The following is a 13,914-nucleotide window of genomic DNA, read 5'->3' on the forward strand; positions in this document are numbered from 1 at the left end:
CATAGAGAAGCAGGGGTGGGGTGTGAGAGAGCTTCAGTTCTTCCCTGGAGGCCTCAGTGTGAGGTCTGATCAGCAACTACTGTAAGAAAAGGGGAGACTTACAGCCTTGGGTTGGGAATCAACTGCAAGTTCCTTACCTGGAAGTAATTCTGAAGGATAGGGACCAGGTTAGCTAGAAACATCAGGGAATTTATTCTTGTTTAAGTGCTTGGACCTGACTGCATGGTTCTTGTAGTTCCTGGGGAAGGATTTTACTTGAAAGGAAGTAGCGATTGTTGAGGTCTCTATAGTTTTCCTTATCATCCAATTATTAATAAATCCTTGTTGTTATAGAGTGTCGCTCCTCATTGGATTCTGCTCTAGTCACATGCTCCTGAAGGCCTAAGACTGCTCAAGCCTTTCTTGTAGGGAGGGGTTTTCCACTTTACTCTCCCAGAATATTCCCTTGGAAGGGTGAATCTGCTCATATTAAAAAGTGGATGGTGGCCGCCTACCCAGGACAGCTAGAAGAGGGATTTTGTCTCTCTCCCCCGCCCCCTTAATTCTTACAGAAGCTCATTTGGATTTGCTTGCAAAGAATGCCTTAGGAAGAGCCTATTTCACTGGAAGCATCTCGGCATTTAGCTTAGATTTCACTGGTAGTATCATAAACCTAGCAATAAAGGAGGATGTCGAACCAAACGGAATATTGAGGGCTGAGTCCAATAATCTTCCTGGCTCAGTCAAAACCCATTAATTGCCCTGTCCATACTGCTGGTGCCTGGAGAAGTAAAAATCCATATGCCTCCGCTGGCTTCATCAACAACTTCTAAGAGCAATTATGATCTTTGACACTGGGCATTTCTTGGGAATTAATGACTGGGTATGTTTTTATTGAACTGGGATTGGGCCTCTGCACCTTCCGTTCCTCTGAGCTGATCATTAATCCACAAGAAAGGCCTATTGGGTCAATTATTTTTCTGCTTAGGAAGATAAGCCCAGAGGTTTGTTTCTATATATCTTCCGTATTGTGGTGCCACTATTGGTTGGGGGGGAAAGGCATGTTCATAACCCTCCAACTATTTTTACTTACAAGGCACTGTCCCTGCTACCTGGTCCCTGACCCTGGTAAATTGCTATTCCTCTTGTGCCTCTTTCTGAAGATGTCTTTTAAAAATTTCATCAGTGTCTTTGAAAAAAAAGAGCACCCACAGGGCCAACCGCATAGCGGGAGGGAGCCCTTTAACTATCTTCCCCTCGCCATGGTTCTTTCAGAGAAATTTGTCAGACTGTTTCTGCCATCCCTAGATGCAGCCCTGTCCCCCAATACTCCATGAGCCAGGCCCACATATTTTGGCCATCAGTACTACTATCTCAACAGATGAATGCTCATTGAGGCTTTTAGCAGCATCTCCCACCCTAGAGATAAAAAAGGTGATAGCATTGTTGCATTTACAGTTTTCTCAGTGTGATCGCTTCTTCTTTATCCCGGGTCCTAAATGATTAGGATAAAAAAAATTTACACACAGGAAAGGGTTAGGGTCAGCAATGAACAAATTGTGTTCTCTTCATGGAGCAATCTTTGGAGGACATTTCTGCCAATTTTCATTTCCATTCCTCCGACATCAATCAAATCTTACAGTAGTTTTTGTGTTTTTAAAAACACAATTTGCAACAGCATTGCAAATATGGTCAGGACAATCAAAGCATGATAACACACTGAAAGCTGGAACTCTCACAATGCTATCACCTATTTTCCATCTCCAGGGCTGTAGGTCTTTTCAAAAACCAGAATGAGCATTCATCCCTCCACCTGGTACTAAGGTCTGTATGATTTCATATCTGGAGTGGGACTCTTTGTTTGTTTGTTTGTTTAGCATATGTTTATACCACCCAAAGGTTATGTCTCTGGGCAGTTTAAAACAAAACAAAATAAATGACAACAGAAGAGTTAAAACCTTAGTTAAAACAAATAAGTAACAGACAAAATTTAAAAGATTAGTTAAAATAAATGACAGCAAAAAAGTTAAAACATTACAATAATTTAAAAATTTAAAAACAATGTTTTAGAATAATGTTAAAACTATTAAAACAATATTTAATTAATAGTCTGGGTAAACAGATGCGTCTTTAAAGGGTTTTTTAAAATTGTCATGGAGGGTCTTATTTCTGCAGGGAGTACATTCCAAAGCTTTGGGGCAGCAACCCATCCTCGAGTAGCCACCAGATGAGCCGGTGGCAACTGCAGACAGATCTCTCCTGCTGATCTCAATGGGCGGTGGGGTTCATGATGAAGAAGCCGTTCTCTTAAATACCAAGGGCCCAAGTCTTTTAGGGCTTTTTTGACGCAAAGACACACTTGTCTAAAAGCACATTCATGAATATTAAGGTGTTTCAGAGGGTGTAGCCTGGTGATGTTCACTTTGAAACCCTGAGAACAGATTGCAGGACAATGTGTTTTTGCTTCCAACAGATGTTGGACCTCAAAAGAGCAAGCACATTCGTGGTGTTTCAAATGGAGCAGGACAGGCGATTGCAAACTAAATTCATGCAGCAGAAATATTGCTGAGCTTTCATCACTGACATGGGGTTGACCAGTGGTACCAGTGTTTCTTGGCAGGAGAATTAGGCTGCTGTAAGCATTTCTGTGTTTTGAGAGCTGGCATAACATAGTGGCTAGGAAGCTGAGCTACAAATTGGGAAACTCCCAGTTTGAAGATCAACTCTGCTGTGAGCACACTAGGTGGTTTTAGACAAGCCATCCCCTTCCCAGTCCCCCAGCTGCTGGGGGTTTGTATATGGTGTCTTAGCTCCAACCAGAGCCAGAGGAGGAGGGTGGAGTTCACTGGGATGAATCCTTGAATTCACAAAAGGGATTCACAGTAGGCTGCCACCATCCCCTTTATTTTAATGTGGGACAAACTACTCTTTCCATATAAGACTCCAGCGGGAGATTAAAAACCCTCCCTAGGAGGCTGAGCAGTCCTAGGCCTCCAAAAGGCATGTGAGTAAGGCAGACCCAAAATCAAGAGTGGCACATTTCACCAACAAAGGTTTATTATTAGATTAAAAGACAAACAAGAGTATGCAATAAATAAGAACAATTGTCTCTTCATAATGCAGATTGTAAGAGAGAGAGTTTTCATTAACCTGGCAACTCAGATTCAGACAATACAATAAAGGAAAATAACTTCCCTCACATGTATAATTGAATTGATCCCTAACTTATTGTTCACAGGCAGGGGCCTTCCCGTCTCTCTTGGCTCCCTGTATCATTGGGGTTAGTGGACAGTTGATATGGAAGCTAAATTGGCAAACCGCTGCAGAGTCCAAAATCTGGAGTTCTGGCCACTGGAGTAACTGGGAAGGGAGGCCTTTATGAAAAGCAGAGCCTTTTCCGTTGCCGCCCCAATGCTTTTGAATTCCCTCTGAGAGGTTCCTATCCCACCCAGAAGGCAGGCCAAGACCTTTCTTTTCCAAAGACCCTGGCTTATCTTGCCGTGGTTGGGTTTTTGTACTGATGATTGTTGTTGGTTGTAAATGTATTTATTATGCATTCAGTTGTTTTTCTTGGTAAAACTTGGGGGATTTTTTAAAATGGAAAGCAAAATGCTTTTTTAAAGACCTAAAAATAAATGAAACTGAAACCTAGCTGTGCATGTACAATACATACATTGTAGGGTCTTGCCAGATTTTGACCCTTGCTTGGCATTTCCTTAAGTACTCACAAGGGTTGCGAAGGCCACAAAGTGCATATGTGCAGGTGCCACCCAGCTTCATGAGGAGGCTGCTCCTTTCTTCTGCTGGGAGCTAGGAGGGAGCTGGTGGAGGCAAGGCCGGGGTGATTTCACGTCCTGCTCTCTCTATCTGGTGCCACAGCAAGGAGGGCAACGCACAGAATTCTGCCAAAGCTTTGGTGGCTATTCATTCTGGGGGAGAATAAGATTCAAAAGCCCTTTCCTTGCGTCTGCTCATGTGCTTTAGTTTGCTGGAGGAATGTTGCTGTTCCCAGTTGCTGACCAAGTGTTCAGATTTTTCTTCTTTGAAAGCTTGCATGCCTCCCTGAGCAAGAAGTTATCTGTCTGATTTCACTGTCACTGCTCTATGGACCAAAATTGATTTTTTTAAAAAGTCACTTCATATCAGATAATAAATGCCCTGTGCAAACAAGAGGAAATGAATCTGGCTAAGGCGGGAGGGGTGGTGTGCAGGAAAGAGATGACTTATCCTTCTTAAAATTCTTGTTCTCCCTAAATTTTCTGCTTTCTCCCCTTTTTGTAGTGTGCTTATTGGTCTTACATTGCCCTCAAGCCTATTAATTTCCTCCCATATGTGCTTATTTAATTGGCCTGTCGAGATGGCGGATCAGCAGCAGTATTGATGTTTCTGAAATGTATGCCAGTGTGGTTGCCATTAATGCATGCTTTTCTTTTAAAGTGTGATAAGTGTTTCAATGGGCATATTTACATTACTCCCTTGAAACCAGTTTCAAACCTGTGTTTAATGGCCAAGCTAGATATGTTTTTAATCATGTTGATGACCCCTGTGTGCTTGCTTTTTTACTGGTATCTGGTATGCTCTCCAACAGCATACCGTATCTGGTACGCTAGGAAAGGACCATAGCAGAGGGGAGTAGGTTTAAAACTCCCCTACCTCCCCACCGTGGTCCCATTCCAATTTGGGCCCTCCACATGAAAAAAGCAAGCCCTCAAGGCAGCAACACAATTAAAGTCATGTCTAATCTAGCCCAGAGGCACTCTTACCCCTGGACTTCGGGGCTGAAGTCCCGAGCCTCCGCAGCCCCTGGGGCCCCCAAATCCTCTTTAGTCTGTCCCAGGTGGTCTGGTCCCCTGGTGGAGCAGGATGATGCTTAATTTGCAGGGGAGGGGGGCCTCCAAAAGCCTTTAGGTCTAGGCGCCAACATTACCTAGGTGCACCTCTGATCTAGCCCAAACTTCTCTTCCTGCCAAGGAACTTGGGGGATTGTAGGTCTTTGGATGATCTACATTCAGCTTTCCTAGCAAACTACAAATCCAAGATTTCTTTCTAAGACGCTATCTCAGCTAAACTGGATTTGAAACGGGGTTAAACATGTAGTGTAGGCATGCTCAACCTGTGTATTGCTTTGAAATGTGCAGAAGGAAAATTGTTTTCTAATCTGTTGTTGTCCAGCTTGTTTTGTTTTTTGCATTTTTAAAAATCTTTCTTTTATTTCACGTTTCCTGTGTCTTTGTTTTTGATGTATATTGCTTTGCTCTTCATCCAGAACACCTTGGACAGCATGCAGGTATTTCGGACAAAAGAAATTTCTCCTCTTGCTCCCCCACAAAGCCCCATAACGCTTGCCAATGAATGTGTCATCCCTGCCTGCCTTTGCATGAAATACACACAGTGGGGCCATTATTACAAAAGCATGCTTCATTGGTACTGTTACCAGTAGGAGGGAAGGGTATTCAGTGGTATTCCACAAAGGGTGAACCTTCAGAATGGAGGAGGATTCTTTTAAAACAAACTCTGCAAGGCCCCCGTGTTGATGTCAGCTGACATTCTTATGAGCATCCACAGTAAGAATGGTTCAGATTTCATGCAAAGTTTCAGGCTGTGTGTGTGTGTGTGCAGATTTTTGTCTGAATTCAGATTGCCTGGTTGGTTGGCTAATGAGGAGATATTATCTGGCACTCCCCGTTCCTAAATGATAGTGAATTCTAGTGCAGGGCTGGCCAACATGGACCCCTTCAGCTGTTGTTGGACTACAATTCCCATCATCCCCAGCCACAGTGGCCAATCTATATAATTAATTTTCTTAGCCAGTATGTGTCCAGGATTTGGCGGCAGAACTCTCGCGTCACGCTGCGAGAGTTCCGGCGGAGTGAGGAGGAAAGGGGGAAGAAAGTGCCGGCGGTGGCCGGCCAGACGGTTGGCGGGCAGAGGAGAGGGGGAGGGAAAAGCGGAGGCAGGCAGCGGGCAGGCAGGGGGAGAGAAAGGCAGCGGTGGGCAGAGTGGGGGGGAGAGAAAAGCGGCGGCAGGTGGACGGGAGAGAGAGAAAAACATCGGCAGCAGGGCCCTACTTGGCTGCCTGCCGAGGCTCTGTGATGGTGGGGAGGAACGGGAGGAGAGGAGGGCTGGAGAGTGCGGGGCCGGAGGGAAGGGGAAGAGAGGAGAGACAGGCAGGAGGAAGAGGGAGGGGGAAACAGCTGGCCCCAAAGTGCCGCACAGATGCTCTGTGCGGGGTTGGCTAGTTATAAGGAATGATGGTAGTCCAGCAATAGCCACTTTGTACAGAGTAAATTAACTGCCACTTAGAAACTAGCAAGGGTCCAGGTGCAGCTTCCTGCACACCAGGGAATAGGACAAGCATTCCAGCCTTCTCCCCACACCTCCTTTGCATTGCTTTCCCGTCTCTCATATTTTTAGCTCTCACATCCATTTTACAGGGAAGGAGAAGAATTGAACAAAAGTGTCCAAAGTCCCACAAAACAAGTTTGCAACCACAAAAAAGGGACCCATTCAGTGGGTACATGAGCACAGTTACCCGATCAGGCCTAGTGGTAGAGCACGTGTGATTTGCCTGTGTTCTTGGCATCAGCACTGAATAAGTGCTCTGGCAATAGGGAAAGATCCCCAGGGAGAGCCCCTGCCTGTTGGAGTAGACAGCACCGTCCGAGACTGAGGAACGGTCTGGTAGTATATGGTGGTTTCCTATGTCCAATCACATCTTCCAGTATGTTGGACCCCACCCATTTTGGAAGGGAGGGGCAAAAAAAAAAAAAAAAGACTGGCACCCAGCCCACCACTTATTTATTTTTTATTTATTACAAATACTTATACCCTGCCCCGTCAGTGCACTACTGCTCGGGGCAGCTTACAATATGAATTGTAATTGCACATCCACTGTGCAGAAAATCCGACTGTGGGGTTAGTCTCAGTTCAGACAGTCTGCCCAGAAGGTTGCTTCCTTTGCTGCCTTGTGTCTGCTTTGCATTCAGCGTGATTGTTTCTGTAAAAAAGTAGATTGCCTTTCCCCCCCACTCCCTGTTCCAGGTTTTAGAATCTGCTCTGGGTGTGTGAGTTTTTTAAGGGGCAGCCGGTGTTGTGATCTGTGGGAAACTCCACCTCCTCCTCTTATTCATGAAACATTCGTGACATTAAGTATACAACCTGCTCTGAGCTTGGAGCTGGTTCCAGGTGGAATGAGCCCAATCCACCTCTGCACCAGACATTTATATCTACCTCGGCACAGCTTAAGAGGAGAAAGCTGCCATCAACACCCTCAGTCTTTCCATGTCCAAAAATGTAGTATATCAAGATGCAGCAATGCTGGCATGCTCCAAGTTCCTTGGGAGGTAGCAGAGAGGCTGAATGATCACCTTGGAAGAAAGATCACCTGAATGATCACCTTTGAACCCAAGGCGATCATTCAGATGGAGATCCATCTATTTCTTGGCTTTGCTGTACCTGAGAACTAGTTCAGCTGTTGTTTGCATGGTGAATAAGCAACAAATTAGACATCTATTCTGGGAGCTGGATTAAATTGTAAAATAGCAGCTATGCAGGGATTCACCTGGAATTCGGAAGGGTGTTTTAATTTAATCCCATGCCATTTTCAATGTCTTTATCCCCATTCCATTTTCTGGCCAAAGATTGCACACATACCCCTAACTGCTGTGAACCCCCAGAAGTGTCACTGGAGAAAATGTCACCTTTGGGATGCCAATAGCCACCTTGGAGAAGGCGATATTTGGCAAGGAAATGGGATCAAATTAGAGAGATAAATATGCTCTACTTCTGTTCCATGGACCTGAACTAAATCGGACTTCCATGCAGCTGCTATTTTAAGATATATATTTTTAAAAACCCTCCCTAGCTAGACAATGTCTCACTTGAATGTCGCCTCTAGTTTGGCCCTGAGGAACAGAAAAGGCTCAAATCCTGCTGTTCTCACCAGATTATCTGGGAACCAGAAGCAGGGAGACTTGGCCACCTTGCCTTCTGCTGCCCTTCCATCTACTGCCACCATCAGAGTTGGCCGGCCGGCACTTTGGTGTCTGGGGGAGAAACTCCTCCCTCCTCTCACTATAACGAACGAGGGGCACAGTCCCAGCATGAAGTTCTTCTGTGGAAGCTCAGTTGAAATTAATGGGATCCACTATGCTCTCCCACCACCTCCATTCACTTCAGTGGGATTTATGCTGGAGAACTGCCCGAAGTTTGGGAAGCCCCCATTAGACCAGATCTGTCTGTCTCTTGCTCTGCTGCCTCTGATAGGGCTTCATTGAGTAGACACCTTCCCTGTCCTCATGGCTCCTCCTCCCCCATCAATCTGTCTCTGCAGTTATTTTGCCGTGAACTTGTGCCCCAGAGAGGAGCTGTGCTCAGCTTTCACAAAAGCTTTCATGAAATGTCTCGATATGCCAGTGTGAGCACTAAACCACTTGGAGTCTGAATTCATCCTTAGGCAAAACTGGTAGAAATGCAAAGGGAGGCTGGTCATGTGGCAAGGATTATTTTGGGGCTTAGCATTTTCTCAATAATAAAAGCTTCCACCATTTTGATTCCAGGCGATGTTTTCAATCTGCCTCTCATTCTTTACTGCCTCTCACAGCTTGACCATCCTCGTTTGGGATCCCTAAGCCTGTCGACACCCCTGCCACCCCCACCCCCACCCCTGAACTGCAATTCTTCAGATTCCCTGGGAAGAAGGGATTATTATTAAAGTAATTTTAAGTCTGTCATGTCACTATGCCCCCAGATTGATTGATTGATTATTTATTTATTTATTTCCTAGAATAAAAAAGCTCTCCGAGTATACAGCTCTCCTAGAATACTAGGAGCGCTGTGGAATGTTCCGGAAGCCTGCTGGTAGTTTTACCCATAGTACAGCCAGTATGACTCTACCATTATCAGCTTGTTTCTTGTGGCCGTTTTGACATGTAAAGAATTGTTATTATTTTAAAGCCCAAGACTGTGTGACTTTATGAAAAATTTTGCCTCAGTGAAGTATATTAAATTAATATACTTAATCCTGTCAGTGGCTCTATAGTCTGAGGTAAAGCACCAGTGTAATAGTGTTCTGAGGTAAAGAATGGTAGTCTCGTTGCTGTGTTCACTGCACAGTGAAAGTTCTGTGAAGGACTAGGACGACTCTTAGCAACTGAGATGAAGCACAGGAAAAGACTGTTCATACCTAACTTCCACCATCAAGGCTGCCTTACCTAGTGAGAAGATTGAAGTTAAATAGAGGGAGGAGGTGGTAGGCACATGATAACGTATTGGAAGAGGCGCTGTTGCCCAATGTGAGCCATATTGCATCTCCCAGGTTGGAAACGCCAGTTTAACTGGTGTTTCCCACATGCAAACTGCCCTGCTGGATTGGACCAATGAGCCATCCAGTCCGGAGGTCCAACTCTAACAGCATGACTCCAAGAAGCTTGCAGGCAGAACACAAAAGCAGCCACCCAATGGCCACGGTTTGGCTCTAGCATCCAAAGCCAGAATGTGTGAATGCCAGAAGTGCATCCTTAAAGAGCCACCTAAACCTGCCTGGACGCTCTGATCTGGCTGCAGCTTCCCGATACCCATGGTGTCTGAGAGTGCTGAGTGCTTGTTCATGCTCTGTGTTTGCTATGCAAGCCACCAATGTGCCCTACATGTCTGAGGCCTGGAAGTGGAAAACTGGCTTTCCGAGTTGGATGCCTCAGAAATCTAAACCCAAAGGATTTGTCATTGGCCGATGACAAAAATGTGTTGCATGGCGGAAGAGGCACAGACACAGACACAGACACACTGCATATACATTTTACCATGAGATGCAGGCCCTGTTCCCATAAGAACACCAGAAGAGCCCTGCTGGATCAGGTGAAAGGTCTGTCAGCAACCGGCTTCCCACAGAGATCAATGTGGGCTGCCCACTGGCAAGGCATGAAGACAACAGTGCTTCCTTTCTCCCAGCCTTGATTTGCACTATTGTTTTGCCTTGGGAAAAGGGGGAAGGTGGGACAAATCAAGCCTATGGGCAGCTGGGATGTGTTCATGTCACAGACAATTTTGTATGTTCAGTGGGTGCTAATTCCAGCCACTCTCTTCCATGCTCCAAAAACAGGATCCATTGCCTTCAAGATGCATTTGAAGAATCACCCCTTCACTCTGACCTCACCTGGGAGACTTACTACATCAGCCGTTCTTCCATTCATAAGCACCCGCTTTTAAAAACAAACAGAGCCTTGGGTGAGCCAGCTTGAGGAATGATCCTGGTGCTTGGCTCCCATTCAGAGCTCCTCCCAAAAGCTTGTCTTGTCATTCTGAGTCTGCAAATAAAAATTGGACTAGAGTTTTTGGCACCTGCAGAGATTTTCACTCCAAGTTCATGCCGCTTCCCATTTCAGCTGGAAGTACTGAGCAAACTGACTGACGATGCCTGGAAGCTAGTCACGTAAAAGAAGCTGTTCAATCTTTTCAAGGATCTGGACTTCTAAATATGAGAGGGCGAATTCATGGGACTACCTTAGCATGCCTAGGCTGGTTACTGGGCCCACGTGGAATCTAAGAACTGCCTTGCTGGATCAGACCTAAGGCCCGTCTAGTCCAGCCAGATGCTTTTTGCTGGAAAGTATCCATGAGCAAGGCATGGTGGAGAGATTACCATCCTCTGTTGTTTGATATCAGCATCTGCAAATTGGAGATATACTTTTTCTGGACATGGAAGCTCCATACTTCCTTGAGCCAGTCATGATTGTATAGATTGTGATTGCCACAGGCAAAACCCTTTATGTGGTTTAATTAAGCTGGTTCATCAGCTTAATGAAATCCCAGCTGAGTTGTGAGCTTATGTGATTCCATATATAACTGATTGCATAGGGGCTGCCATTTGAACTGGGCCACAAGCAGATATCTTTAGGGTTACGGAGTCCATTCATCCATGTGAATGCATCCCTTGGAGTGGCCATGTGGACAGGAAATCCTTTGGAATCCTGATATGCACACGCACATCCTCCCCACCCCCAAATCCACATTGTTCAGAATTGGGACCCCACTCAGGTACCTCTCTTCTGTTCTTCATTGTGCAGGCCAAGGTTCGCGAGCTAGAGGAGAAATGTCGGACGCAGGGCGAACAGTTTAACCTTCTCTCCAAGGAACTAGAAAGGTTTCGGCAGCAAGCGGGGAAGATTGATCTCCTGAGTAGTAACTCGTTGTCATCCTTTGACATCCCTGGCTCCCCTAGCAAATCCCTGTCCCAGTTAATGAATGGAATAGCCACCTCCCTAGGCAAAGGTAAGAATTCAAAACTGTCCATAGTTAAGAATTTTAGAAAGTTCTCTTTAGTTCTAGAAAGCTCTGTCTGGAATGCCAGGAAATGAAAAGCGTGCTCAAATTATGGGGAAGCCAAAGAGACGTTTGTTTCCTTGCCTTTTATTCTGTCTGCCTTAGCTGCTGCCTTTAGGAATTTATATGGGGGACTGGGGTTTATATGGCTAAAGAGTCAGGTGGAGGTTCTGGATTTCATTTTTGGCTGCCTGTTCTCCCATAAATCAAGTGCTGGATGTAATTAAGTTGAGTGAATAGAATGTTTCTGAATTATTTCAGTAAATCAAATTAACTGAGATTAGTAGAATATTCATGTGTTGGGGCTCTACTGGGAACATAGAACTTCAGAGAGTTGGCAGAGGATTATTTGTTTGAAATCTGCCTTGGATTACTGTTTTTAAAAAGTTAGCAAGTGAGTACATCAGGGAAAGGACTAGGCTAAAATCTGCTTCCCTGAATTACCATTTTTTGAAGTGCAGGCAATTTTTTGTTAAAACAGAAGAGAGAATTTAAAGGGAGTCAACCCAAACCTGGACCCCCGGACCAGTTATGATCGGATTTTTTAATCAGTGCATAAAGACTGAACCTGAAACTACAGTCTCTTGAAATTGAATCCCTAAGCACAAGAGGCGTTAACCAGTTCAAAATAAGTTGTTCAGTGATGAGATGCTTATCATTCAGATGAATGGCTGTTTTATTTTCCTATTTTTAATTCTGTTGTGTCTATTTTATTTGTAAACACTTCCGCATTTTAAAAACACACACCTTAAAATAAAACAACAAAGCATTTCCCCCCTCGAGTTAAATAGTGACTTGGATGTACTGGCTGGCATCCTGATTAAAGTCACTAGAGGACATCCCATTGCAATTTAGGAGTCCTTTTTAAGAATAACTCTTGAGTAGTAATATTGAGTGACTTAAGGATGTCAGCCACTTTATAGACACGTATTGCAAGCAAAAATGTTTGATAATATTTTGCATGAGATGTATCAGTGGACTCACTTCAAAATGAGTCCAAAGCATCTGAACTGATTCCCAAACCACTTTTTGAAGTTAGTGTCTGAATCGGAGTTAACTGGGGAGTTAAAGAGGAACCGGAATCAGAAATGAATGCAAGTTTTTAGAATGGCTCAGTTCTTGAATTTAAACAGTCCGGCATAGCCCTTCCCATTGCTTTCCTCGCAGAGCTCTTACAAGAGAGTTCCATCTCTCTTAAAGGGCCTTCTCAACATGGAGAAAAGCACATTTGGTGCGGAGGTCAGCACAGTGGGAAGTGGCTCTCACATTGAAAGCTTTTTGTTCAAGTGGCCCCTGGTTGAAAAATTGTGAAGATCATTGTGTTAAGGTGTTGGAAGAAGTAAGAATTGGGAAATCACAGGAAAAAACATTGCAGAATCATTCTTGCCCAATGTGCTCTTATCTCACCCTGTTCCTTTAGTTGTGTTTTTCCAAAACCAGTGAGTAATTTAAAGGGGAAGGAGGAGAGATGGTGTTTGCAAGCAGCAACTACTGATCACGCACTTTCAGCTTGTTCATTTGCTTTCAGTGCATAAATAATTCCCAAAGGTTGCAGTCGCATCATTGGCTGGAGGTCATGCGAGGACACTTGGAAGAACGCCAGTGTGTTGATTTGTGTACGCGATCCATTGAGCCTCGCTCTTGCCCTTTGACAAAAGCTGCATAGGAAAGTAGGGCCAATTCAGATGTTGACCTATATGCAGTCCGCAAAGCATCCCCGTTTCTATATATCCAGAGGAAACCTTTGGACCCAATCCACACCCCAGCAGGCACCTCTGAGTATACACACATGGAGAACTGAGCAGCCATAGGAGCTGGTATAATATAGTGGTTAAGAACTTGAATAACAGGCTGAAGAGGCCCCAGTTCAGGGCCAAATTAGATCTGATGCAGGAGACCCATAAAACCTTTTCCAGCACTTGTTGTTTGTTTTCACTTTAATACAGCCACGGTAGGAATATTGGAGTAGAGAGAAGGAATATTTCATTCTTTCCCTGCAGGCTGTTATGCCAACCATCCCCAGCTGTTTTCCCCCTCTTAGGGGAAAATATTCAGACACCTGGAATAATTTTTTTCCTCTGCAGATCTGGAATTTTGTTTGGAGAAATGGCCCACATGAAAGGATTATCTCTCCATGTGGGCCTGGAAAGCTCCCTCTTCTCAAAGTAGACCAGAACTTTTCAGCCTTGGGTCCTCACATATTGTTAAGACTACAACTCTCATCATCCATGACTAAAATAGGATTTAGGGAGTTGTACTCCAACAACAGGCATTATGTGTGAGCATTGTAAGATATGTGTGTCCCCCGTCCCCCCGCCTGGAAGAGCACTTGCGGGCTTGCATGCAGGAGGTCCCAAGTTCCCTCTCTGGCCTCATCTCCAAGATAGGGCTGAGAGAGATTGCTGCCTGCAACCTTGGAGAAGCCACTGCCAGGCTGGATAGACCAGGGCTGCTCAAGTTGGGCCCTTCTGCAGATGTTGGCCTACAGTTCCCATAACCCCTGGCTATTGGCCACTGTGGCTGGGGATTATGGGAGTTGCTGGAGGGCTAAGTTGAGCAGGCGTACACAGTCCTGAGCTAGATGGACCAATGGTTTGACTTGGCAGCAGGCAGCTT

The 13,914-nt window shown here is 45.0% G+C and overlaps 1 protein-coding gene across 23 annotated transcripts in view; it reads left to right on the plus strand.

The window, feature by feature from the left end:
• The window catches only part of RIMBP2 (RIMS binding protein 2), a 240,764-nt gene that overhangs the window by 178,231 nt on the left and 48,619 nt on the right, over window positions 1–13,914 (plus strand). For 14 of the 23 annotated variants that reach the window (XM_053279070.1, XM_053279076.1, XM_053279081.1 and 11 more), the window contains 2 exons: window positions 5,246–5,266; window positions 11,043–11,247. In XM_053279070.1, the coding sequence (XP_053135045.1) occupies window positions 5,246–5,266; window positions 11,043–11,247 (226 nt within the window). Of the gene's footprint in view, window positions 1–1,761; window positions 1,804–5,245; window positions 5,267–8,263; window positions 8,396–8,659; window positions 8,694–11,042; window positions 11,248–13,914 lie in introns of those variants that run through there. The other 9 variants (XM_053279074.1, XM_053279079.1, XM_053279084.1 and 6 more) reach the window with 4 other exon arrangements.

Source organism: Hemicordylus capensis, chromosome 15 (genome assembly GCF_027244095.1).
Source record: "Hemicordylus capensis ecotype Gifberg chromosome 15, rHemCap1.1.pri, whole genome shotgun sequence".
NCBI lineage: Eukaryota > Metazoa > Chordata > Lepidosauria > Squamata > Cordylidae > Hemicordylus > Hemicordylus capensis.